The sequence below is a fragment of the Moesziomyces antarcticus genome (assembly GCF_000747765.1).
Source record: "Moesziomyces antarcticus DNA, scaffold: scaffold_v10003, strain JCM 10317, whole genome shotgun sequence".
NCBI classification, from domain to species: Eukaryota; Fungi; Basidiomycota; class Ustilaginomycetes; order Ustilaginales; family Ustilaginaceae; genus Moesziomyces; species Moesziomyces antarcticus.
The window spans coordinates 1,133,833-1,158,047 of record NW_014639007.1 but is presented as its reverse complement, the minus strand read 5'-3'; the positions used below and the strand labels follow the sequence as shown (position 1 = coordinate 1,158,047).

The 24,215-nt window shown below is 60.7% G+C and overlaps 12 protein-coding genes across 12 annotated transcripts; 6 read left to right on the top strand and 6 right to left on the bottom strand.

The window, feature by feature from the left end:
- Positions 1 to 10: 10 nt before the first annotated feature.
- Positions 11 to 692, bottom strand: PAN0_003c1932 (uncharacterized protein; the record flags this gene model as incomplete). Its single annotated transcript, XM_014802888.1, has 2 exons — positions 11 to 104; positions 178 to 692. 2 exons carry the CDS (start codon positions 690 to 692, stop codon positions 11 to 13), a joined length of 609 nt encoding a protein of 202 aa, XP_014658374.1.
- Positions 693 to 1,099: 407 nt separating this feature from the next.
- On the top strand, positions 1,100 to 2,866 carry PAN0_003d1931 (phosphoinositide-specific phospholipase C; the record flags this gene model as incomplete). Its single annotated transcript, XM_014802887.1, has 1 exon — positions 1,100 to 2,866. One exon carries the CDS (start codon positions 1,100 to 1,102, stop codon positions 2,864 to 2,866), a length of 1,767 nt encoding a protein of 588 aa, XP_014658373.1.
- A 76-nt stretch (positions 2,867 to 2,942) lies between these two features.
- On the bottom strand, positions 2,943 to 5,519 carry PAN0_003c1930 (uncharacterized protein; the record flags this gene model as incomplete). Its single annotated transcript, XM_014802886.1, has 1 exon — positions 2,943 to 5,519. The coding sequence occupies one exon, from the start codon at positions 5,517 to 5,519 to the stop codon at positions 2,943 to 2,945; it is 2,577 nt and encodes an 858-aa protein (XP_014658372.1).
- Positions 5,520 to 5,916: 397 nt separating this feature from the next.
- PAN0_003d1929 (cytochrome p450 oxidoreductase) lies at positions 5,917 to 9,615 on the top strand (the record flags this gene model as incomplete). The annotated part of the gene is made up of 6 exons (XM_014802885.1): positions 5,917 to 5,953; positions 6,066 to 6,205; positions 6,353 to 6,496; positions 6,612 to 6,783; positions 7,065 to 7,107; positions 7,506 to 9,615. The coding sequence occupies 6 exons, from the start codon at positions 5,917 to 5,919 to the stop codon at positions 9,613 to 9,615; spliced, it is 2,646 nt and encodes an 881-aa protein (XP_014658371.1).
- A 653-nt stretch (positions 9,616 to 10,268) lies between these two features.
- Positions 10,269 to 11,597, top strand: PAN0_003d1928 (arsenite transporter; the record flags this gene model as incomplete). Its single annotated transcript, XM_014802884.1, has 1 exon — positions 10,269 to 11,597. One exon carries the CDS (start codon positions 10,269 to 10,271, stop codon positions 11,595 to 11,597), a length of 1,329 nt encoding a protein of 442 aa, XP_014658370.1.
- A 143-nt stretch (positions 11,598 to 11,740) lies between these two features.
- Positions 11,741 to 12,811, bottom strand: PAN0_003c1927 (NADP+ alcohol dehydrogenase; the record flags this gene model as incomplete). The annotated part of the gene is made up of 1 exon (XM_014802883.1): positions 11,741 to 12,811. The coding sequence occupies one exon, from the start codon at positions 12,809 to 12,811 to the stop codon at positions 11,741 to 11,743; it is 1,071 nt and encodes a 356-aa protein (XP_014658369.1).
- Positions 12,812 to 13,755: 944 nt separating this feature from the next.
- On the top strand, positions 13,756 to 14,393 carry PAN0_003d1926 (PTH2 family peptidyl-tRNA hydrolase; the record flags this gene model as incomplete). The annotated part of the gene is made up of 2 exons (XM_014802882.1): positions 13,756 to 14,201; positions 14,291 to 14,393. The coding sequence occupies 2 exons, from the start codon at positions 13,756 to 13,758 to the stop codon at positions 14,391 to 14,393; spliced, it is 549 nt and encodes a 182-aa protein (XP_014658368.1).
- A 61-nt stretch (positions 14,394 to 14,454) lies between these two features.
- PAN0_003c1925 (pentulose kinase) lies at positions 14,455 to 16,305 on the bottom strand (the record flags this gene model as incomplete). Its single annotated transcript, XM_014802881.1, has 1 exon — positions 14,455 to 16,305. The coding sequence occupies one exon, from the start codon at positions 16,303 to 16,305 to the stop codon at positions 14,455 to 14,457; it is 1,851 nt and encodes a 616-aa protein (XP_014658367.1).
- Positions 16,306 to 16,966: 661 nt separating this feature from the next.
- Positions 16,967 to 18,349, top strand: PAN0_003d1924 (arginase/deacetylase; the record flags this gene model as incomplete). The annotated part of the gene is made up of 1 exon (XM_014802880.1): positions 16,967 to 18,349. The coding sequence occupies one exon, from the start codon at positions 16,967 to 16,969 to the stop codon at positions 18,347 to 18,349; it is 1,383 nt and encodes a 460-aa protein (XP_014658366.1).
- A 104-nt stretch (positions 18,350 to 18,453) lies between these two features.
- On the bottom strand, positions 18,454 to 20,358 carry PAN0_003c1923 (uncharacterized protein; the record flags this gene model as incomplete). Its single annotated transcript, XM_014802879.1, has 1 exon — positions 18,454 to 20,358. The coding sequence occupies one exon, from the start codon at positions 20,356 to 20,358 to the stop codon at positions 18,454 to 18,456; it is 1,905 nt and encodes a 634-aa protein (XP_014658365.1).
- An 80-nt stretch (positions 20,359 to 20,438) lies between these two features.
- Positions 20,439 to 21,898, bottom strand: PAN0_003c1922 (uncharacterized protein; the record flags this gene model as incomplete). The annotated part of the gene is made up of 2 exons (XM_014802878.1): positions 20,439 to 20,569; positions 20,758 to 21,898. 2 exons carry the CDS (start codon positions 21,896 to 21,898, stop codon positions 20,439 to 20,441), a joined length of 1,272 nt encoding a protein of 423 aa, XP_014658364.1.
- A 739-nt stretch (positions 21,899 to 22,637) lies between these two features.
- PAN0_003d1921 (membrane autotransporter barrel domain protein) lies at positions 22,638 to 24,179 on the top strand (the record flags this gene model as incomplete). The annotated part of the gene is made up of 1 exon (XM_014802877.1): positions 22,638 to 24,179. The coding sequence occupies one exon, from the start codon at positions 22,638 to 22,640 to the stop codon at positions 24,177 to 24,179; it is 1,542 nt and encodes a 513-aa protein (XP_014658363.1).
- Between the last annotated feature and the right edge of the window lie 36 nt (positions 24,180 to 24,215).

Sequence of the window (24,215 nt, the reverse complement as noted above, 5' to 3'; positions counted from 1 at the left end):
CGCTGGGCGGCTACTCTTCGCCCACCCATCGCGAGGCTATGTCGCCGACATGTGGCAGGTATGGATTCCTCGATAGTGACGGTGCTGATTTGTGTGCGGTCGATCTGTTCGCCACCAAAAGCAATCGCGTCAGTAAAGTGACCTATCCCAACAAGGTGGGAGTGGGGAGATACGCACGCGTTGACCCAGAACCAGCCGTAGGCGCCCATTGCTACGAGGAGGCCGATGGTCTTGAGGCCGAGTACGCTTCTGATGATCCACACGAGCACGATGAGCGCAGCGCCACTGATGCCCGCCTGGTATGCATGAAAGCGCGCAAGATCATTCTCCGTCTCCCAAATCAGCACGAATGCCGAGCTGAACGGTGGCAGTGCCCATGCGATGGCGCAGATGCTGCTCAGGCTCCACGACTGCGAGGTGCTGAACGAGTTGGTGAAGCCACCTGCACCGCCCTGCTGCCCCTGCTGCTGCCACGATGGCGCCCCAGTGGACGAGAGCAATCGGGGTTGCGATTGCGCCTCGAGCGATGATGCGGCGTCGAACACTACGTTGCTCGCCTTGGAAGCCGGAGCGGACGAGGCTTGGTGCTGGTAGGACTCGGTGGCGTAGCGCGGATCGAGGTCGTCATCGAGCGACTCGCGGTAGGCGCTGTGTGTGTTGCTCATGAGCGGTTGCTTGTCTGTGCCCGACATGCTGGATGATGTTGCGCGAGGCCTCGAGTGAGTCGTGATGGACAAGAGCATCAAACCCTGGCCGCCGAGAACAACACCCGCACCGCCTGCCCAACGCGGCTCGACTTGCGAGATCCGAGGCCGCGGATGGCGATCTCTCGCCCGAGAAGTGGATGCCGATGACGCCAGCCCGTGCCGCCTCGGGGCATTTTCGCGGCACTTTTTAGGATGTCTGTGCGCATGCAGAATGCAGCACATGCCTCCACACTCCGACCCAGCACGGACAAGGTGGCACCTTGTGACGGCCCACCCGCCACTTTGCTTCCCGCCTCGATACCACCATCCCTGCGCCCTCCAAACATCCTTTGAGTGGTGCATATTACAATCTCTCTTACTCTTCCAGCTAGATTGCGGATAGAACAGCAACCATGTCCGACACGCAGGACGCGCACACCAAGGACGGCAAGTCCGCCCCCTCGGTGCTCACCTCCAAGTTCGCCAAGCTCAACCCCTTCTCCAAGACCGGCAGCGCAGACCCGGAGGGCGGAGGCGACAACCTCGGTGAAGAGGTCGAGTTCGACTCGATCGGTGGTGGTGGTCATGCCGCACGTCGCACCAAGATCACCAAGTCCGAACTGCGCGTCAGCCATGCACTGCGCCAGTTCCTCGTAGACGAGAAGCTGCTTTCACCCGCTGATGCGGCTCTGGACGACCAAGAAGCCTCGAGCTCCGAGGCGCTCAAGGCGCTGGTTGACCAGTCGCACATCGATGTGCCGGACTACGTGCGCGACCGCAGCCGTCCGCTTTCCGAGTACTTTATCAGCTCGTCGCACAACACGTATCTGCTGGCGCACCAGCTGTACGGCTCGTCGTCCGCGGTTGCGTACGAACACGTCATGATCACCGGTGCGCGCTGTGTCGAGATCGATGCGTGGGACAACGACGACAACCCGGCCGAGCCCAAGGTCACGCACGGCTACACGCTCGCGTCGCACATTCCCTTCCGCGCCGTGTGCGAGACGATGAAGCAGGCGCTGCGCAAGGAGGAGGAGGAAGCGCAGCGCGACTCAAGCTTCCGCCCGGCACCCGTGCTGCTTTCGCTCGAGAACCACTGCGGCCACGCGGGCCAGAAGCGTCTGGTCGAGATCATGCACGAGGTGTGGGGCGATCTGCTCATCTCGGGCCCCGTCGACAAGGGTGCGCCCGCCTCGGAGCACACGGCGCTCGACCACCTCGGCGCCAAGATCGCGGTGATGGTCGAGTTCCACCCGTCCGACAAGCCGCCGGTGGAGCATGCCGACGACGATGATGACGACGAGGAGCGCAAGAACAAGGCGAAGCGCAACGAGGCCAAGAAGGCGGGCATCATCCCCGAGCTGTGTGCGCTGGGCGTGTACGCGCAGTCGGTCAAGCCGACCAACGACTCGTGGTACACATCGACGCTGACCAACGGCCCGCACGATCACCTCATCAACATCTCCGAGACTGGCCTGCTGGACCTGCTACCGAAGCAGGCTGCCGGGATCAAGAAGCACAATGCGCAGCACCTGATGCGGGTGTATCCCAAAGGCACGCGCATCAGCTCCAAGAACCTCAACCCGGTTCCGTTTTGGGGCGTCGGTGCACAGGTGTGTGCGCTCAACTGGCAGACGTTCGACCACAGTGTGCAGCTCAACGAGGCGCTCTTCTCTGGCTCGGACGGATATGTCCTCAAGCCCACCGGCCTGCGCATCGGTGGCGATGGGCGTACCGCACTTGGTCGTCGTCGTCTCAAGCTGCACATTGCCGGCGCGACCGATTTGCCCATTCCGCAAGGGCACGATGCCGACGATATCCGACCCTACGTCACATGCACGCTCATCCTCCCCACGGACCTGGAGAACGAGCCGCAAAAGGAAAAGACAAAGCCGTACAAGCAGCATAAGCTCGGCATCATCCATCGTGGCGAACAGCCACGCCCCACCGATCCGCTGTGGAACGAATCGCTCCAGTGGGAGTTTGAACACGACGAGCTGGCTTTCCTGCGCATCCTCATCAAGAGCGACGACAAGTTTGCCAGAAATCCACTTTTTGCCGTCGCCGCCGTCAGGCTCGTTTATGCTGCCGAGGGATGGAAGTTTATTCGACTGCTCGATCTCAAGGGCCGAGAAACCCACTCCACCCTCCTCGTCCGCTTCGAGTGGGAATCCCTCTAGTCCTCCGCCCCCACCCCCTGATCAAGTGCTGTACAGTATCCGAAGAATGTTCAAGTGTATGTTGGTATTGCGCGTGCTACCAGTACGTGACAGCACGCGGGTCTAAGGCGCCGAGACCATGCTTGGCCCTACGCCTCTTTTCGAGCATCCACTTTTCGAACCACTTTGCCATCTTTGCCCTGCTCGCGGGGCTGCCCACATTGACGGTGGCAATGATCCTGTCGTACCGCGTGCCGAGCGCAAACGCGGTGAGCTCAAAGAAGCTCGAGTGCTCCGAGTAGGGTACGCCGTAGATCATGTAGTCCGGCGTACTGTCTCGCGTCGGATACAGATTCTGCGGTCCAAACGAGCGCGACTGATTCCACTGCACCAGCCTCTCGAGACTCGGCGAAACCGTGTCCATGCCTGCAGGCGGTCGGTACGTCCAGCCTGTCGGTCGGAATGCCACGGCATGCGTAAAGTTGTGCCCGCGCGTACGCAGCGCTGCCACAACATCGCGCAACCCCTCGCCATTGATCGCGTGCAGATTGGTGACGTGCACCGCAGCACCGGGATCGCGTGTGAGCATCGAGTGCAGTTCGGGATCTTCGAGCTGTGCGTACACGCGGTATTTGCGCGAGTCCATGCAGAAGATCTTGGAGTGCATCGCCCGCGCGACCGCTTTGACGATGCGCTCCTTGCCAATCGTATAGGTTCCGATCACAACCAGCAGCCGACCCGCCTCGCGGCGTCGGAACGTGCTGGCATCGCGACTCGCTTCCGAGTGCTTGCTCAACCAGTTGGCGGCGTTGGTTGTAGTGCCGTCCGCCGCGTCCGGATCGTCAGGCTCGCCCTTGACATCCTCTTCCTTGACGTCGTGCAGTTTGGCAGCCGGCTCTGATGGATTTTCTGCGTCCGCAGTCGCACCAAGTCGTGACTTGGACTCGGGAGCAAAGTCGAGCAGAGCATCTTCGGAAGGCTCGAGCTTGACGGCGGACCGCTGCGGCGATTCTGAAGTAGGAGTGGGGCTCTCGTTGACTGGCTCTTCCTCGCCCACATCCTCTGCATCGTCCTCGCCGAGGAATAGATCCTCTTCATCATAGTCAAGCGCGTCATCTTGAGCCTCCTCGCTCTTGACTTTCCCCGCGTCATCAGCATCTTCTTGCTTGACGCCAGCCGTGTCGAGAGGTAAGGGAGTCAGCGTACCGTCTGGATTTTCGACCTTGGTGTTGAACCACCCTTTGAACGCAGTGGCGGATGCGCTGTTCTGGTCCACGATGTTCTTCTTGCGCGACGGCGCTTGTGTCCAATCTTCTGTGTGCCCTGCATCGCGCTCCTTTTCGCGCTCGGCAATGCTGACCGCGAGCTGCTCTTCAGGCACCAAGCGACGCACAAGCTCGGCGCAAGCTTCGATCACCTGGTCCTGAGCCGGAAAGCAGTATCGCGGGTTGCAGTAGGTGGTGTCGAGGTAGATGATGTCGAGCTTTTTGCCGGCGATGGAAGGATGACTTGTGTGCACGGGACTGGCGCGAAAGTCGCCGCAGTGCAAGTATCGGAAGATCCTGCGGGTACCTATGTGGGGACTGGCATGGCTGCGCGAGAGGAGCTGTGCGGTTTGCGGGCCTTCGAAGAGAAAGAGACATGAGCCCGGACAGTGATTTGCTTCGATGCATGTAACCTGGACGCCGCCGCTGTCTGGGATAGGGACAGCAACCTCCATGGGCAAAGGGCGCAGCCATTGTGGATCGACGCCAAGATGCGCGCGGCAAAGATTGGCGGTGGTGACGCTGCAGTAGATGAGTCCGTGATTCCAGTTGGACGTCATGCCACCGTAATGGTCGCTATGGAAATGGGTGAGGAAGTAGCCTCGGCAGCCTTCGATCTTGCCGAAACGGAAGGCGTCGACGGTGAGTGGCATGCCTTCGAGCGCTTTGTAGAAGGGTGCGGTGCGGGCGTCGGGGCGGGTGCGTGCCTTGCCGCGGTAGTTGGCAGCCTCGACGGCATCTGCGGTGGCCCACTGCTTGGACTCGGAATGCGACTTCATGAGGACGGTGAATGCCGACGAGGCTGCGCGCTTGACCGAGCCCAAAAGTGAGGATGGTGTGTTTGAGGTGTCCGTAGCATTGCTGGTTTGTGCCGAGGGACCTGGCAATGAAGTCGCTCCGTTCGTTGGAGCTACTTTCGCATCCAGCGTCGATGCGAGCTGCGATATTGATGTCATTCTTGTGGACTGTGGCGGTTGGATCGTGCTGTCTGCCGGTGTGAAAGTGTCGCGTGCGGGCGAGCATAGTTGCGGTAAAACGGCAGATTCCCGCGATGCGGAGATGTGTGGCTCGTTGACATGATCTCTGAGCACCTCGGGCTCTTGCGCAGTAGCATCGGCAGCGTCGAGGCACGAATTGACGTGGGCCTGGACCGTGTGGAAGGGGACCTTCTTTGCGCAGATGGGGCAGTCGGCGGTGCGCTCGGTCTTGTCATCTGGCTTGTCGTTCTGATCTGAAGATGCACGACGGGACGTGTCTGGCGATAAAGAGGATGTTGAAACGGGCGCGCCATTGCCAAAGAAGGAGAGGAGAGAAGGTTGGGCTATGCCATTTGTGCTGCCGTTCTTGGTAGGACTTGCCGATGCGAGCTTCCTCCGCTTAGCTGGAGAGGCGGCAGCAGAAGGCGCCATGGTGCAGAGTCATGGCTCGACTTGAGTCCAGCTCAATATCGAATACCGTTGATCGGAAGAGATGTTCGCGGAAGAAAGGGTTGATGGTGTTGGAATGGGAGAGGAAACCGTTGGGAGGGTGGCTGAGTCGTGAGAGCTCTCTTTTTTGCTGCACCTCCACCCTCTCGTGCAGCTTTCGTGCAGCAGCGCTTTCGCCACTGCCAGGGTTCAAGTTTGACTTCTGAGAGGAAATTCACAGCCAAATCACGTGCAGCGACGCTGCGAAAGTGTTAGTTTGGAGGGCGGAGCGACGCAGGGGCCCGCTGCTGATGCGTTTCAAGGCTGCCACGCATCATCGCTACGATCCGCTTCATTCTCACCATCACTCCCCTTCGCACCTATTTCTCCGCTCACAATCATGTCGGCGGTGCGACCTGTAGTCGGCAGCGGCCTTGGTAAGTTGCAGAAGACCTCTCCTTGACCATTGCAGTGTAGATGGAAATGAGACTGACGAATGCTGATCCGTCTGTCCCTTGCTCTTCATCGTGCATCTTTTACTCGCCGCAGCCGGCTGCTGCACGGTGGTATCGACGTTCGGTGCGGTCATCCTCGCCATTTTCGGATACGGCTTCCAGCACAACTGGCCAGCGCTGATGGGCAGCACCGAAGACCCCGAGGACGGCATCGCGGTGGGCCAGACGTGCTACGTGGCCGCGTTGATCTACATCGCCTTCATCGCCTTCTGTGGCTGCCAGCTCGGTGTGCATCGCAGATACAGCCGCATTCAACTATGATGCGCAGTCGCTTTCGCAGCCTTCGCGGTCTGCCATAACAGTGCTGCACTCTCACCACAGCGTTTGCCCGCTGCCCATTTCTCCTCGTCGCGACAGCGTCAGTCTGCTCGCCTTGTCTATACCACCATCCGAATCTCATTACTACAGCTTCATTTTGTGGTCGGTTGCGCTTCGTCCCCGGATGTATGGGAAGGAGCCAAGCGGGTGAGTGGTCACGATGGCGAAGATGCGACGCTCAGTCGTGCGATCACGCTTGAGGATCTACCGAAGCAGCCCCGATCCCCGATGGGGGATGAGATGGTGAGCTCTCATCAAGCAGTTGCTCGAAAGCGTCTGCAAAGCAGCAACTGCTGGTTGGCAGCACGGCCTGGTCGAGGGGACGACGATGCGATGGCAGATCGAGGGATCCCCTCAAGGATCGGCGATCTGCCCTTCTTTCGTCGGCGCTTTGAAAGCCACTGGCCAGGCCAACGCTGCAAAGAGCCGCGGTTGTAAGCGCTCGCGCCCACGCCTCTGACTGGACGGCAGAGCGAAAGCTGAGAAGCAGCAGCAGGAGCCGCGGAAACGCGGAGCCACGAATTTCCGACTCTGCTCTGCGCGCACCGCAACTGCGCCATGCGGATCGCATTGACACATCCAAGGGAAACGCGGCTCTCGCTGGTGCGCGTTGGGAGCGTTTGCTTCCGCCAAACAACCCGGCGCCCCCCCCCCCCCTTCCATCTGCTGCAAGCTGTCTGTCCGCTTCTATGAGCAGCGGCATATGCTTGTGCAGATGAGCATGCTTTCTCGCATCTCGGCTTGACTGCTCTAGGCATGTAAGTCGGCATAGAGCGTGAGGGGAAGGCCAGGAAAGGCTGCGGGTAAACAGGCTCGGAAATTTAATCTTCGGTTTTTTCTCGCGCTGCACGGCCATGTGTGGAGGCGGCTCTCGCAGGAGCCGACGCGGGGTCCGAGCAAACCGCTGCCATGCCAGAGCAGCGGCAGCGGCAGCTGAAGCCACTCGACGCGAGCCGTAGCCGTAGCCGTGGCGATAGCGAATGACAGCAGGAGCATTGGCAGCGCATCCAGGCACCTTCGACAGCCCCAGCGCAGTGGCACAGAGCAGCGCGCACAATTCGGTCCGCTCTGACGTCGCTCGAGCAGCGTTGTTCGTCTTGTCTCAGCTTTTCAGACACGCACACACTGCTCCTCCGCGTTCTTTTTTTGGGCCCAGCTCGGTTCGGCGTGCGCACAAGCGATGCATTCGCCTTGCCGTTCCATGCAAACACGGCGGGGAAGGAGGAAGACAGAACTCGCCGCTCGCCAAGCCTGAAACCCTGGTCGACTGGTTTGGTGGTGATGGTGGTGGTGGTGTCCACCTCTGGTCTTCGCGCCCCGCTCGCCAGGCGAACTCGAGCCGCGTCGCTTGCTGCCATTGGAACGTCACCGCCACTTCGCATACAGGTAGCCCTCGGATGCTGCGCTGGCCCGTGGTCTCAGAAACTTCGGGGTATCCACCAGGCCGGCTTCCATCGTCGTGGCCACGACTACTTAAAATCAGGCAGCATCAACCCTCCGCAGCAACCCTGCATCCACGACCACGACGCCAACTCTCCTCTTTTCTTTGGATATCTTCGACACGACAGATCTCGGTCTGCTACGCTTCCATCATGTCGGTTCTCCTTCCCAAGGTGCAGAGCTCGCTGGAGCATCTCACAGCCACGCATGTTGCGCTCGGCTCGGTCATCGTGTTCGTGCTGCTCTGCCTCATCGCACCTGACCGCTACATCTTTGCCTCGCACCGAAAGGGCATCAAGGAGGTGCCCGGTGCGCTGCCCATCGTCGGCAACCTCTTCTTCCTGCTCGACATTGCGTCCAAGCGTCGCCGCTTCCTCGATGAATTCCTGCGCATGCAGACCAGCATCGGCGCGGGTGGCATGCCGTGGGCCATCACCATGCCTGCGCTCGGCGGCCGCGTGACGTCGATCAACCGCCCCGAGTACATCCGCTGGGTGCAGAAGACCAACTTTGAAAACTACGTCAAGGGCCCCTACTTCCAAAAGTCGATGGGCGACGTCATGTCGCTCCACGGCATCTTTGTCGCCGACGGCGAGGTGTGGCGCAAGCAGCGCAAGATGGCCTCGCACATCTTTAGCGTGGGCAACTTCCGCACCCACGTTCAGACCACCATCCAGCGCGATCTGGGCAAGCTCAACAAGCTTATGCACGACGCCAGCACCAAAGACACCCCGATCAACCTGCCGGACCTCTTCTTCCGCTTCACGCTCAGCTCCTTCTCCCTCATGGCATTTTCGGCCGACATCAAGTGCCTGCCCTCGGACGTCGCCTCGCTCGACAAGGTGGTCGAGTTCGCCGCCAACTTTGACTATGCGCAGCGCGTGATGGACGAGCGCTTTGTGGATCCCATGGCCGGATTCACCGAGCTCTTCTCCGCACAGGGACGCAAGATGCGCAGGACGATCAAGGCACTGCACAACTTTTGCTACGAGATTATCGACCTGCGCCTGGCTGCGCGCGAGAGGGGCCAGGCTCAGGCGGCGTCGGGCAAGGGCGACAAGGATCTGCTGGCGCTGTTCATGGAGCAGAATCTGGGCCGCGACGAGCTGCTTCCTGTCGTGCTCAACTTCTTGATCGCCGGTCGCGATACCACGGCGCAGGCGCTCGGATGGCTCTTCTACGAGTTCTCCAAGTCGCCCGAGTGTGTGGAGAAGGCGCGCGAGGAGATCCACGAGAAGCTCGGCGCGGGCAGCGACTTCCGCAGCATGGCGTACGACGATCTGTCTTCGCTCGTGTACGTGCAGGCGTGCTTCCTCGAGGCGCTGCGCCTGCACCCTTCGGTGCCCAAGAACCTCAAGCTGGCCGTCAAGGACGATGTCATCCGCCCCTACGCGCAGGGGTCGTCCGAAGCCGAGGTGGCGCCCAACGCGGTGCCTACGACGCAGAAGCTGCCGGACCTGGTGATCAAGAAGGGCGAGACGGTCACATGGCAGGACCACACCATGGCGCGCATGCCCGAGCTGTGGGGCGAGGACTGCGAAGAGTTCAAGCCCGAACGCTTCATCGAGAAGCGCGCCGACGGCTCGTTGGGCATCAAGACGTACTCGCAGTACCTCTTCCACGCCTTCAACGCCGGCCCGCGACTGTGCCTCGGTCAGACGCTCGCCACCTACGAGGGCTGCGCCGTCGTCGCCGAGATCCTGGGCAACTTTGACGTCAAGTACGACCACGCGGCGCTCAAGAACGACGAGCCGACGTACGACGACTCGCTCACGCTGCCCATCAAGAACCCCTACCACATCCGCGTCCAGGCGCGCGACGACTAGTATACCCCTTCGCTAGCCCACTCCACTTCCCACTACTCTGTATTGCCGCTGTCTAATTGGACTTGCTTCTGGAATTCAATGCCGGTGTGTGTGTGGGCTTGGCGCTGTTGGACGGCCGGACGCCGGAGGTAAGCATGCCAAGAAGAAGAACGTGGGTGGCGGTAAGGATTGCAAATTTGAAATTGGACGCCGTGTCGGTCACCAAGCGTACGGTGATCTTGGCGAACCGGTCAGCATTGCTAGAGGTTGGCAGAAGAGAAATGCTGATGTTAGCCTTGTTTTTGCCACCGTGATGGCGAGAATGGCTGGAGATTGCAATTTCAAATTGAGGCTCCGTCGCTTTGCGCCTCGAACGAACGCGGAGGCTCGAGTCAAAGTTAAGCAGCAAAGAGCCGAGGCGAGCAGGGCGTGGACTTTTTGGGCGACTCGGCTTCAGCAGCGCACAGCGGCCATGTGGGGGAGAGGACGAAACGAGGAATTTGCAATTCGGAGCCTTTCGGTATTCCTCACTCAACAGCATTCAAAAAGTCCAACGGCATACAAAAGCGGAGGTGACATGATCCCATGGCCGGCTCATTCCATTCCACCACCACCTCTGTCTACACCGGTCCATGACAGCGCCGCTGTAAATCGGACCAGCAAGCTTCTTAATCATGTCGATGCAAACGTCGGCTTCCGGATCGTTGACGCATCCACCGAGAACAGGCAAACTCGAGCACAGTCGACAGCCGTCCACCGCTCCTTCCACGTCCGACACTGACGCAGCCACAGCGATGGCTGACGAAGACGGACTCATCCTCGACCCGCGCGGTGGCGTTCCCAAACTGCGCTCGGCGCTGCAGGATGCACGCGACTCGACGGGCGCGGCCAAGGGCATCCTGCTCTCGCTCGGCTGGCTGGACCGTCTGCTGTCGCTGCTCATCATCCTCGCCATGATCCTCGGCGTCATCATCGGCGAATTTGCACCCAACGTACAGCAGAACCTTTCGGCAGGCGACTTCCGGGGCGTCTCGGCACCGCTCGTCGTGGGCCTCATCGTGATGATGTGGCCCATCCTCACCAAGGTGCAGTACGAACGGCTGCCGCAGATGTTCGCCACGCGCAGGCTGTGGTACCAGCTAGCCGTATCGCTCGTGCTCAACTGGATCCTCGGCCCGCTGCTCATGCTCGGCCTGGCGTGGGCGAGTTTGCCCGATCTCGACAACTACCGTGTGGGCGTCATCATGGTTGGACTGGCAAGGTGCATTGCGATGGTGATGATCTGGAACAAGATCGCGCGTGGCGACAGCACCACCTGCGCCATCATCGTCATCTTTAACTCGATCCTCCAGATCGTCCTTTATGCACCACTTGCCGTGCTGTTCATCAACGTCATCTCCAACGACGACAACTTCCAGCTCGACTATTCCGACGTTGCGATTGCCGTGGCCATCTACCTGGGCATTCCACTCGCCGCGGGCGTTCTGACGCGCTTCGTCGTGCTGGGCCTGTTTGGACGCAAGTTCTTCCAAAACAGCTTCCTGCCCTACTTTGGCCCACTCTCGCTCGTCGCGCTGCTGTATACGATCATCATCATCTTTGCCGAACAGGCGCAGCATATCCTCGACAACCTCGGCCCGGTCTTCCGCACGTTCGTACCGCTGGTGCTGTACTTTGCTCTCATGTGGACGGGCAGCTTCGTGCTCATCTGGTGGCTCTCGCTGCGGTATGGAAAGCAGGAGTGGGGGTACCAGATGGCTGTTGTGCAGGCGTTTACCGCAGGAAGCAACAATTTTGAACTCGCCATCGCCGTGTGCGTCGCCGTATTCGGCGTGGGCTCCGACCAGGCTCTCGCAGCAACCATCGGTCCGCTCGTAGAGGTGCCGGTCCTGTTGGTGCTGTCTTGGATTGCCATGTTCGTGGGCAAACGTCTTCAGTGGGACCGCGACTGGGACGCCAAACGCGCATCACAGCCCGCCCAGACTGCCGACCCAGAAAAGTAGCCATCATCGCCTACTCTCTCCATTTGTACTTCTATAGCTCGCATCGCCTCTCACACACACATTTTTGCAGTTTGATCTTTGCTATTCCAGAAGAGTAAAGAGTGAAACGTCGAGTTGAGGTCCGCACAAGAAGATTGGGCTGCTCAGTTCTTCTCGATGTCCTGCTCGAGGACGAAGCGGTAGCGGATGTCGTTGTCCTCTACGCGCTTGACGGCCTTGGAGCAGTCCTTCATTGGGAGCACCTCGACCCAGGGCTGGATGTTCTTTTCGGCGGCGAGCTGGAGCATCTGGAGCGCCTCCTTCTTGGAGCCGATGTGCGAGGAGCCCATGAGGCATCCGTTGCCGGCAAAGTTCTGGATGCGCACCTTGAACACGTCCTCGGGCATGCCGACGCAAATGAGGCGGCCGTGCACCTTGAGCGTGCTCAGGATCGAGGCGAGGTCCACAGCGTTGGACGAGGCCGTGTTGATGATGAGGTCAAAGGGCTTCTCCTTGTACTCCTCGGCCCACTTGGGGTTCTCGCCCGTCGAGACGAATTCGGACGCACCCATCTTGAGCGCATCCTCGCGCTTGCGCGGCGAGTGCGAGATGGCCACCACCTCGGCACCGAGTGCGTGCGCAAACATCACGCCAAAGTGGCCCAGACCGCCGATGCCGACGATACCGACGCGCTTGCCGGGACCAGCGCCATTGCGAATGAGCGGCGAGAAGAGGGTGAGACCGCCACAAAGCATGGGAGCGGCGTGCTCCGACTTGATACCCTCGGGGATGGGGAAGACGAACTGCTGCTGGGTACGAATGTGCGTGCTGTATCCGCCCTGGGCTTGCGTACCGCAGTGGTGCACACTGTTGTACGTGTCGACCATGCCCTTGCCGTTCTTTCCCTGACAGTACTGCTCCTCCTCGTCCTTGCAAGGCACACACTCGCCGCAGGAGTCGACCTGGGCACCGACGCCGACGCGGTCGCCAACCTTGATGCCCTTGACGTTCTTGCCAACCTTGATGGCGGTGCCGATGATCTCGTGACCGGGAATGCAGAAGTCGTGCGAGAGGGGGCCCCAGCCACCCGAGATGGTGTGGACATCCGAGCCGCAGACACCGCAGTGGGTGATGGCGACATCGACATCGTCGTCGGTCTCCTTCTTGAGATCGAATTCGTGGACCTTGAAGTCGGTCCAGTTCTTGGTGTCGGCAATACCGTATCCGCGAGGCATGATTGCTGGTGTGAGGGAGGGGAATGTGAGGTTGTCTGTGTGAAAGGGTTATGATGGAGATGGTGGAAGGTAGGTAGGAGGTATATATAGAACGACGATGCCTGACTGTGACGAGGGCGGCTATGTAATGCGCGCTGTGCTGAGGCACAAATTGACGGGCTGAAATCTCGATGCGATGAATGAGTTCATTCCTAGAGAGAGTGGGGGCACGGGCGGTCTATGCACGCACGCACGGTCTCTGCCCACGTTGAGCTGAGCAGCGCTCGACCAGCGGTTGGTTGGATTTCTTCTCGTTTTTGGCATCCCGTGGCGACGATGATGATGATGCAGTGCGCACAATTTTTGCACTCGGACACTGCTCCAGTGCCTTTGCTCCACACCCACCCTCACGCACACACGACATCACCTCTCTCCCTCTCTCCTGCTCAGCCAATTTCTCCTTCACTCCGCCGCCGCCGCTCCCTGCTCTCTCCTGCCGAGGCACCGACGCAACGCGGCCAATTTCAAAATGCGCCGACGCTGAGCATCCTCTGCCAGCTCGCGTGTCAGTCGATCACATCGGCAGATTGCCACTCAACCAGGTCGCAAACGGCATCAGAGACAACGGCAATCTCGCTTGCAATCAAGCCTCAGATTCCAGCAAAGATCTTCTGAGCCCATTGTTGTGTAGGACAATGCCGACTGACTTGCATTGCAGTCGGGACGGCTTGATGGTGCAGCGCGAATCTCGTGCGCATCCAAGCAGAGATTGCCGGGCTGCTACGCTTGCCATGCTTGCCACGCAGCGCTTTCGTGAAGTCCCCCCACCGCAGGCCACTCTGATTGTGATTTTCCTCGGTCTTTTTTTCGGCCGATTTTTCTTCTCGCTTTTCTTCTCGCTTTTGCGCGAGTGCCTCCACCTGTCACTCTCCTCATCCCACACTCTGCCGCTTCCCACGCTGACCATGTCGATATCCACTTCGGCCAGCGGAGCCATGCTGCCCACGCTCGTGGCGGTGAGCATTGCCTCGCTCACCATCGGCTACTTTGCTGGCATGGGCCGCTCGCTCGTCTCGTACAACGCCAACTCGCGCCGCATCCTCCAAGACGACGACTCGTCCGACGACGACGACCTCGACGACGCCAATGTCAGCAGCACCGAAGAGTGCAAGATGATCCTTGCCGTCCGTATGGACCTCAAGATGGAAAAGGGCAAGATCGCCGCTCAGTGCGGTCATGCTACGCTCGCGGTGTACAAGCTCGCACGGAGGATCACGCCGGCGTTTGTCAAGCAGTGGGAGACGCTTGGACAGGCCAAAGTCGCCGTCAAGTGCCCCGACGAACCCACAATGCTCGAACTCGAAAGCAAGGCCAAGGAACTTGGCATCGCTGCCAGATCCATCATCGATGCGTACGTACTCCACACCTTGATTCCCCCAACCCGCCAACTTGGTTGCCGTGACTGACACCGCCTTTGCACGTGCGGATCGGATTCCACAGAGGGCGGACGCAGATCGCACCTAACTCGCGCACCGTGCTCGGCCTTGGCCCGGCACCCGTCTCGCTCATGAACCAGCTCACGGGCCATCTCAAGCTGCTCTGATGTCTCGCAATACATTCCAGCACTGCACGCTTCTATATTCCATACGCAACGGAGGGTGGGGTTAAGTGAGCACCTCGGCGACCATCGACTTCCACCTGCGCTGGGTGGCGATGCACTCTTGGAAGATCTGGTACTTGACGTCGAGCAGTGCCGCGAGCTTGGCGTCCTTGCGCGGGAAGACGAGGGTGCCCGGCTTGGTCATGCGCACCATGAGGTCCCACAGATGGTCCTTATGCTCGTACGAAGCGGTCTCTGCCGACTTCTGATCCGTGATGGTCGTTGCCACCTTGGGCGCATACGTTCCCGACGCATTGGTAGCCTTGGGATCCTGGACATCGGCGGCAAAGCGTCCGAGAATCGCCGATCCAGCCACGACGCTCGCCGACGAGCTGAAGGGCAGCTGCACCGGCATGCCGCACACGTCGGCGATCAGCTGCATGAACACTGCGTTCTTGACGTGGCCACCGCTCATGTAGATCGCGTCGATCTTGTGGCCCTTTGCGTTCATCTCGGACACAATATGGCGCGTCTGCAGGGCAATCGCCTCGAGCGTGGCGTAGTAGCGCACGGCCAGGTCCGTAAGGCTGCGGTCGAGCTTGAGTCCCGTGATCATACCGCGCATCTGCGGGTCGGCGAGCGGAGAGCGATTACCATGGAAGTCAGGATACACAAACACATCCTTGGTGAGCCACGAGGCGTCGGGCAGACCAGCGGCTGCGACCAGCTCGTCGATCTTGTCGTGCAGCACCGTGAACGGCGAGCGGTTGGTTTCGGACGCCAGCGTGCGCAGCTGCGGAGACGCAGGATGCGTATCGATGATAAAGTCAATCAGCTGGCCAGTAGATGACTGTCCGCCTTCGTTCATCCACAGGCCGGGGAACACGGCATGCTTGTACGGGCCCCAGACGCCGTCGACGAGGATGCCATCGGGCGACTGGACGCAGTAGCACGTGCTGGTGCCAGCAATCGCCGCCAATCGGTTCTGCGAGCTGATCAGCGATGGGTGGTTGCTCGCCTCATCTACTGCGTTCGTTGCCGGCGCAGCGACGGTACCCACCCAGCCAGCGTAGGCATCGATGAGCGCCGAGCCCACCGCCGTGCCAGGTTGCAGTCCGAGCTCTGCAGCCACGTCGGCAGTAAGTCCCTGACCGACGGGCTGTCCGGCCGTAAGCACCATGCCGTTGCGGCCGGGAACGCCACCGAGCTGCTTGAAGTCATCCTTGACGAGCTCGCCCAGCCCGATCTGCTCGAAAAAGTCGGGCTGCCATCCGAGCTCGGACCCGTCGACGCCCGGCGGGATGTAGGAGCACTTGCACACGAGCGAGCAGTTGCTGCGTGCGAGCGATCCCGTGGCACGGTAGGTGAGATAGTCAGGCAGATCAAAGAACATGCACTGCTTGAAAAGCTCCGCCGGCATGTGCTTCTTGAGCCACAGGATCTTGGGGATCTCCATCTCGAGCGACATGGTCTTGCCGACGTAGTTGAGCACCTTGGATCCCGTTGCGTTGATGAGCGCCGCCTCGTCCTCGGCGCGATGGTCCGCCCACAGGATCACGTTGCGCTCGCCGGGACCCCACCCGCTCGACGACGGCTGCTGCGGAGTCACTGCGATGGGGCGACCGTCAAAGTCGGTGACAGCAAGCGAGCAGGTGGCGTCGAAGCCGAGGCCCTTGATGCGCGCCGGATCGACTTTAGAGGCGGCCACGACCTGCGTGATGGCGAGCTTGATCTGCGCCCAGATGTCGGTGGTCGACTGCTCAAAGATGCGCGAATCCGCCTCGACGCGGTACGTCTGTGTGGCGTGCGTCGACTCGGCGAGGATGTTGCCATCGTCGTCGACCAGCGCTGCACGCGCCGAGCCCGTGCCGACGTCGACGCCGATGTAGTAGAACTTGGTATCTTCCGCGGTCATGGCGTCCGATGCGAAAAGGGTGGTGTTGATGTTGGTGGGAGGAAGAGAAAGCGGAAGAGGCCCACCCAACGAGGCTAGGAAGCGAGGTTTCCGGTGGAAACTTGGAACATTTGGCTGCAGCCGCACAGACCGCATCACCCCGCTGTGGGAGACTTTCTTCCAGCGCCACTCGGCGTGTGGGAGGGAGCGAAGCCAAAATGACCAACAACTGCAGCGGCCTTGGAATTCACCGAGCTCGGCCTTCTTCGCGGTGCGCTTTTTGCAAGAGTGTTACACCGCCAAATCCACCCAAAATGAGAAAGCAAAACCGGCGAAACGCGCGGCGGCTCGCGGCTGCTTGAACGGGACCTGACCGCTAAACGAGCCCTCCCGACGCTTAACGAGGTTTCGGGTGCATTGACAGCCAGTCGGACATTTCGGAGCTTTCCCCGGAGATGGTGCTTGGCTGCACCTTATCAGAGTCACGAGGCCCTGAGCGAATATGTCTCGCGAGGTGTCGCATGACCCACTTCTCGTCTGGCCCGCGCAGCTTGGCACCGCTTCGTATAAAGCAGAGCTTCCAAGCGCAATTCCACCCGTTCCCAACATCTAGACTAAATTGTTGCCTCCACACGCCATCTCAGCAAGTGCAGCCTCCCCTTCAGCCGGGATACAAGCAGCCATGATGCGCAAGACGACGCTTTGGGCGCTGGCAGTGCTCGCCGCAGCCACGCTGGTGCACTCGCACGCGCACTCGCCCGGACTCGATGAGGATCACCATGGCGCAGGTGCGCACAGCTCGGCCGATTTCGCACCCATTCCGCTCGTCGAGTTTCCCCCCAACGATGTTCGCGATCCCTGGACGGCCAAGTACGCCGGAGTGGCCAAGCCCGCGTATGCAGGTGTCAACACGTACGCGCACCTGCCCACCGCCAAGTGCCTGAGCGACCCTGACCAGCTGTTCGACGTCGCCGTGCTCGGCATCCCCTACGACCTCACGGTGACCTACCGTCCGGGCGCACGATTCGGCCCACATGCGATTCGACAGGCCAGTCGACGCCAGCGAGCAGGACGCACGTTTTCGCTGCACCACATGCAGGATCCCTATTCTACAGGACTGCGCTTCCTCGACTGCGACGACGTACCCACCTCGGGCTTTGACCCTGCGCTGGCCATCGACCAGATCGAAGCCGCCTACACATCGCTGCTGCAGCGCGTACCTGCATCCGATCCGTCGGTGCGTCCAGCTGGCAGTGATCCCATTCCACCCGAATCAGCAGTGTCGTCCGAGGCCTGGTCTGCCTTTTCCAACGCTGGACTGGCCCACGACGCACGCGCCCACCCCAAGATCGTCAGCATGGGTGGTGACCACACCATCGTCCTGCCCATCCTGCGCTCGCTACACCGCATCTATGGTCCCATTGCGGTGATCCACTTTGACGCGCATCTCGATACCTGGCCTCCCGAGGTGTCGCCTGCAGGCTCGCCTACGCGACAGCACCAGATCCAGCACGGCACATTTTTCTGGCAAGCGGCACTGGAAGGTCTTATTGCACGCAACCAGTCCATCCACGCCGGCATCCGCACGCGCCTCGGCTCGTACGACGACATCGAACACGATGCCTCGATCGGATTCGACATCATCACCTCGGACGACATTGACGACCTCGGCATCCCCGCCATCATCAGCAACATCCGCGCGCGTGTGGGCAGCATGCCCGTATACCTCAGCATCGACATCGACACTCTCGACCCGGGATTTGCGCCGGGCACGGGCACGCTCGAGTCGGCAGGCTGGTCACCCCGAGAGCTCCGACGCATCTTGAGGGGCCTCGAGGGGCTTAATTTTGTGGGCTTTGATCTGGTCGAAGTCAGCCCTGCCTACGACCAGGCCGAAATCACGGCGTATGCGGCAAGCGACCTCATCTACGAGTTTATGAATCTGCTCACCAGGGGAAACAGCCTCCAGGACAAGGGCAAGGTCGCACAGCCAAAGCCCAAGGCCAGGAAGACGGCAAAGAGCCCCCTAGGCAGCCTCTTCGGCGGCGCCAAAGACGAACTCTGACGTACACTCCACGCGAAGACAAGAATGAATTTGAAGCTTCTAAGAGTGCTGCATGGATGCAGAGTGTGTTGAGAGCGTGTGATCTCGTGTGGGAGCTCGAACCATTACGTTAAGTCGATCACATCGACGGCCGGTACTGCCTTCTTGCGGCTGGGCTTCTTGCGCGCAGCTTTCTCGGTAGGCGGAGCCTCTGCCGCACCCGCATCTACCGCTTGGGTGGCCGGCTTACGTGGTTTGCGCTTCTTGCCCGTTTGCTCTGCCTCGCCAGCGGCAGTATCCTCGCTTGCTTTGGCGCCTTTCTTGGCACGGGTTGGCTTGGCAACGGTCTGTGGATTGCGTAGATCCGTCAGCGTCCTACCAGAGCGCACAAGCAGCTGGAGCAGACGCTCGAACCGTTCGGACCGGCGGTACATGCCGCGCACCACGTCAGCCCACAACGTCACACTGTTGGCACCTCCATCCTCGCCGTTTGAGCGCTCGGACGGATGGCACGGACATATCCCGTGCGTGGGCAGAACCGTGTTTCGGCTGCTTGCCGCATCCGCATCCTGCGAAGCAACTGCACTCTGCCGCTCGAGGAACGAGTTGGCCAGGCACGACAGATGGTACACCGAGTTGCACCGCTCGCTTTCACCACAAGACGGTAGTGTTGCTGTTGTTGACACGACCGGCGCCGTGCTCGAGGTCGGGTGGGGACAGAGTGCAAAGTCGAGATGGCGCGTAAGGTCAATTGGCTCACGGCACAGGGCACAGGGCGCGGTGGGAGCAGGGAGGGCGTCGCTGATCGTGCGCGCGTCCTGAGCTGCAATGTGCCGCTGCACGCACGTCTGCATGTAGTCGCTCGCTGCTTCCCCAGCCGACGCTCCCGATGTGGTCGCAAGGTGGACTGAGAGCGATGCCTCGAAGTGGCTCCACTCGGCTTCCTCCGCATCCAGGTCGACGAACCGCATCCGATGCAGAATCCTGTCCTCTGCCATGGGCCCTTCAATCGGAGCCGCTCCTGCGCCTGTGCCATTCTCTAGTTCCTCGGCTAGATCCGAGTCTTGCTCATCTTCCTCGGTTGCCTTTCCTTTACCGGCCTTCGTCGCTCGCTTGGCCTTGACCGTCAGGTCGGTGCTTTCCAGCGGCGTTGGCGGCATGGGGAACTCTGCAAAGTCCTGTATGCACGCGTCGAGCGATTTCAGAGTGGCGCCTTTAGGTAGCGTCTCTGGCCATCCGCCCTCGGAGTTCATTGCCACTGCAGCTTTCGCACTCGAGGCCCGCTTCTTGACGGGCTCAGCGGTGACGCCGGCACCTGCACGATGCTCCGCCGAAACATGCACGAGCGGGACGCGCTTACCGTCCACGCCGCTGAAGTCGCACAGCGCCACGGGATACATGGGATGTAGTGGCTTGCCGGACCTGCTGAACCGCAATAGTGGCTGAAGGATCGCATCGGATCCTGATGCGTTGTCGGCAAGCGCTTGTCGTTCGAGTCTCTGATACGCCAGCCAGCTCCATTCGGTGAAGAAGGCGAGCTTGAGTCCCCATCCGCAGAACGGTTCTGATCGTAGCAGCGCGCGCATGGCGAGCAGCCTTGCATTCGGGCTGGCAGGCGCACGAGCGATGCGTCGTTTCGGCTTTCCCCACTTGGTCTGACCCGGAGTCATGCTAGTTGACGGAAAGAGAGGCATCCCCACCAGCGAGGATGTGTCGGTGCGCGTCCCAAACGCAGAGCACTCCGTGGCAAGAAACTTGAGGTGGCGAGAAAGATGCGGCTTGGCCCACGCCCACTCGAACTGGAGCGCGGCGATCTTGGAGCTGAAGCCGTAGACGATGCATTCCATCTCCCACGGCCGCGAGCGCGCCGTCTTCCATGCGCCCTGCGTAAGGTCGCCATTGTGCTGCCGCTTGCGCCGCGGAGGAGCGGGCGTGGATCCGATGTAGGTGATGCCGGGAGACGAGAGCGAGCGCAAAAAGTAGCATGCATAGAAAGACGGGATCGTGTGACTTGCCACCGAAGACGGCATCGTGAGCAGTGCCGGCCTTGTGCAAGGGCAGGACGCAGCGGTCCCTGTCGTCGTTTAATGTGGCGCCGCGACTGTGCTCTTTAGAGCTGAAGGCGACTGGACTGGTGAAGCCTAGATGGAAGCATGTCGACCGAGATGCTGAGCGGCGGCGGCGGCATACCAATGTGGATGTTAGGACGGAAGTAGGGGTAGCCGCTCGAAGCAGGGTCCTCTTGACAGCTCAGAATTTCAACGCTTTCTCCACATTTCACAAATGCAACCGCTGCTCAGCTTCACAGTTCATCATCCCGCACCTACGTATGACACGAGCAATCCATCTATGATTTCAGGCATTGTTGGCATGGCGCTGCCTGTCTCTCCACCACAGCCTGCCAGCCTCGTAACTGCCGAGATACACACCCGCACCGAGAGCCGTCCATGCGCCTCTGAGTGCGCCGCCCTTCATGAGTGCCTTCCAACCTTCTTTGAGCGCAATTTGACGCATTGTGGCGAGCACACCGAGTTGCTGCTTACCTGCCTGCTCGCCAGTGTCTAGCATGATGCGCGTCTTGGCCACGTCGATGGGCGTAGTGACGACCGCCGCGAACGAGCCGGCCACGGCCGCCGAGCCGCCCGCTACCAAGCCGGCCTTGCCGAACTCGGCTGATACGCTGGTCTGGTCGCGTGCAGCTTGGCGGCGAAAGTCTTCGGAGGTGCGAACGTCGTCGACGCCGCCGTCCTCCTTGTGTGTTCCGGCCTTGAGTCCTGCCCAGGCGCCAAAGGTTTCGCGAAGCGACTCGTAGATCGGAAACTGGAGCGCGGTAAAGGGCAGGTTCCGTCCGGCAAGAGCAAGATAGGAGCGAGTGAAGGTCGATGCTAGCGGCGCTGCAGCGGTTCGGACGGTGGCTAGGCCTTTTGAAGAGGCGTCGGATCTGCCACCAGTAGAGTGCTGCAGTTTCTCTTGTGCATCGAGCACGACGTTTCTTGCGGTAGAGGCGGCACTACCTGGGGGCGCTTGCCTCGTGACCTTGTCCACGGTGTTCTTTAGCGTGTCCTTTGCGATTTGCACTTTGGAGTCACTGGGATGGGCCTGCTGCACCGCCTGCTTGGCTGCGGATACTGCGGTTGCTGCGGACGAGGAGGAAGACGTGGACGCTTTTGGTTGCGAAGAGGATGGCATTGAACTTTGCTGCTGTTTGTTGACCACCTGTGCCCTCTGCTTGATGATCTCAGCCGGCGTCAGCACCAGGCACGAGACGAGCTCTGCGGTCGAGCTGGCGAGCATATGCGACAAGGCAGGCGGTGCATTGGCAAGCGGCGAGCTGGACGATGCCAGCAGGCTCTTTGAGTGCTCGTAGGTGGTGAAGAAGAGTCCGGCTGCAGGAAGCGTGGCGACGATGACACTACCGACACCCTGGTAGAGGCCGCTGTACAGGCCACGGCCGGCAGGGAAGCGAGTGGCAGAGTCCGGCGCCTGCAGACGCGTCTTGAGCGTGTCGAGCGGGTAGATGAGCAGGTCGACTGTGAACGCCGCCAGCGCTCCCGCCACGACGGTGTCCATGTCGTCCGGCTGAGGTGTGCCTTGCAGTTGGTCTTTCGCTGAGCAAGGCCTCTGTGGGAGCAGGTCGAGATGTGAAAGGTGGAAGCGGTGGAAGCCTGGGCGAGGTGTTGCTCTCGTAACCGCAACACCGACTTCGGCGCTTCCAATGTGGAGGTTACTCGCTCAACTTTTTTTCTGCATTCGGACACCGCCCATCGATGCTGACAGGCTCATCACAGCCACACCAAACCTTTTGAGCAAGGTTGCCACGTTGCCGACGCCACACACGAGTCAGGGACACCGCAGGACCGGCTGTTGCGGCTCGCCATCCGCGGACGAGCGAGTCTAGAACTGGTGCCTGAAAGAGCTGGAGCGATGAAGCACCGAAGTTCTCTGTAGCCGGGAGGTGACTGATGAAATTCCATATTTTTGGCTGAAAGCACGGATTTCTGGTTGACCCGCAGCGGAAGGGCGGATCTGACGGCGGCTCTTGCATGGAACGTGCCCATCTTCAATGCAGCGACTCCGCCTAAGCGAGAAGACTAGAAGAACAAGGCGCAACTCCGACCGCGCTGTCAAAAGTAGAAAGGCGGCCTTCATGCATTCTGGCCCCCACCGCCGGCAACAGCAACGTGTTGATGAGCCCAGCATGTGAAGCAGATAGGGTCTGGTGGGCCTCGTTGCGGGACAGCATAAAGGTCAAGCTTGATTTAGTCGCAAGAGCGCAAACCCCCCACTTCCTCTCCATCACCCACTCACGATGCTGTCCAAGCTCTTCTTAGCTTTACCGCTCGCCTCGACTTTATTGGGAGCCGCCTCGGGCGCCGCCATCGCCAAGCGTGGCAGCGGCGTCGACCCCGCCGACTTCAGCTCCGAAGGCCTCGTCGCCATCGGCCAGTACTCGGCTAGTCTCCGCGACAAGAACGGCGAGACGATCGGCGGCATCGGATCGGCAGGCGGCCTCGTGCCCGGCAAGTTCTCGCGCAGCGGAAACACCTACTCGGGCCAGCTCTACCTCCAGCCCGACCGCGGCTACAACGTCGAGACCACGATCGACTATGTCGCTCGTCACCACACGTTTGACTTCCAGTTCTCCGAATACACTGGCTCGGCGAACCTCTCCTTTAGCCAGGCGAGTAAGCTCTTCAACATCACCTACCGTGACTCGCTCTTCTACCACGAGACCAATGGCAAGAACACCACTGGTCTGGATCCCACTGCAGCCAGGACCGGTGGCCTGAGCGGGTCCAGCTCCTCCGACGGTCCGCTCAGCGCCGCCAACACGCCCAAGTCTTCGCTTGCTCTCTCCTTCGACACTGAGGGCTTCTCGGCCAACCCCGACGGCACCTTCTGGGTTTCGGAGGAGTACACTCCTGGCATCTACAAGGTGGCTGCCGACGGAAGCATCATCGCGTATATCACGCCGCCCGAGGCCGTGCTGCCGCGCATCAACGGCAAGTACAACTTCACCTCCAAGGCAACACCCGATTCGGGCCGCAGCCCCAACGCCGGTTTCGAGGGCATGGCCGTGTCGTGGGATGGCAACCAGCTCTTCGGCGTGCTGCAGTCGGCTTTGGTCCAGGACGGCGGCGACGGAGCTCCGTACGTGCGCATCTTTGAGTGGGACATCTCGTCGCTCTCGGGCGTAACCTCGTACCAGGGCGGTGCCAACCCGGGCGACGGCGTCAAGCTCATCGCAGAATACGCGTTCAAGGTGCCCACCTCGTCCAAGGGCAAGGCGCGCAACGTCAACGACCTCTTCTACCTCGGCCACAAGACCGTCGGCATCCTCGTGCGCGACGGAAATGGCTTTGGCAGCGACGACAGCGGCGTCAAGTACAAGAGCATCGACATCCTCGACCTCTCCACCGCCACCAACCTAGCCGGCACCAAGTACGACAGCGCTTCGGGCGCCATCGCCCCCGGAGGCAAGCTCGCCAGCGGCATCAACCTCGCCGCCTACTCGAGCCTCGTCGACTACACCTCCGACCTGCCCAGGTTCGGCATGCACAGCTCGGGCAGCCCGGTCGACCCCACGCTTCTTGCAGCCAAGATCGAGAGCCTCATCCTGCTGCCTACGCTGCCGGCGTCGGACAACGACAGCAGCTTCGACCCGGACGAGTACTATCTCCTCTCGTTCAGCGACAACGACTTCCAGACCAAGGACGGCTACATGAGAGCAACCGGCGCCTACTCGGCCGCCTACCCGCAGGACGTGCCCACCCAGCTCTTCGTCTTCAAGGTCAAGCTTCCCGGCGTCAACAGGAGCGACATGCTCGGCCGTCTCGGCCTCTCCGCCTGACGACAGTCATTCTTCCATCCGATCTGCTGAATCGAT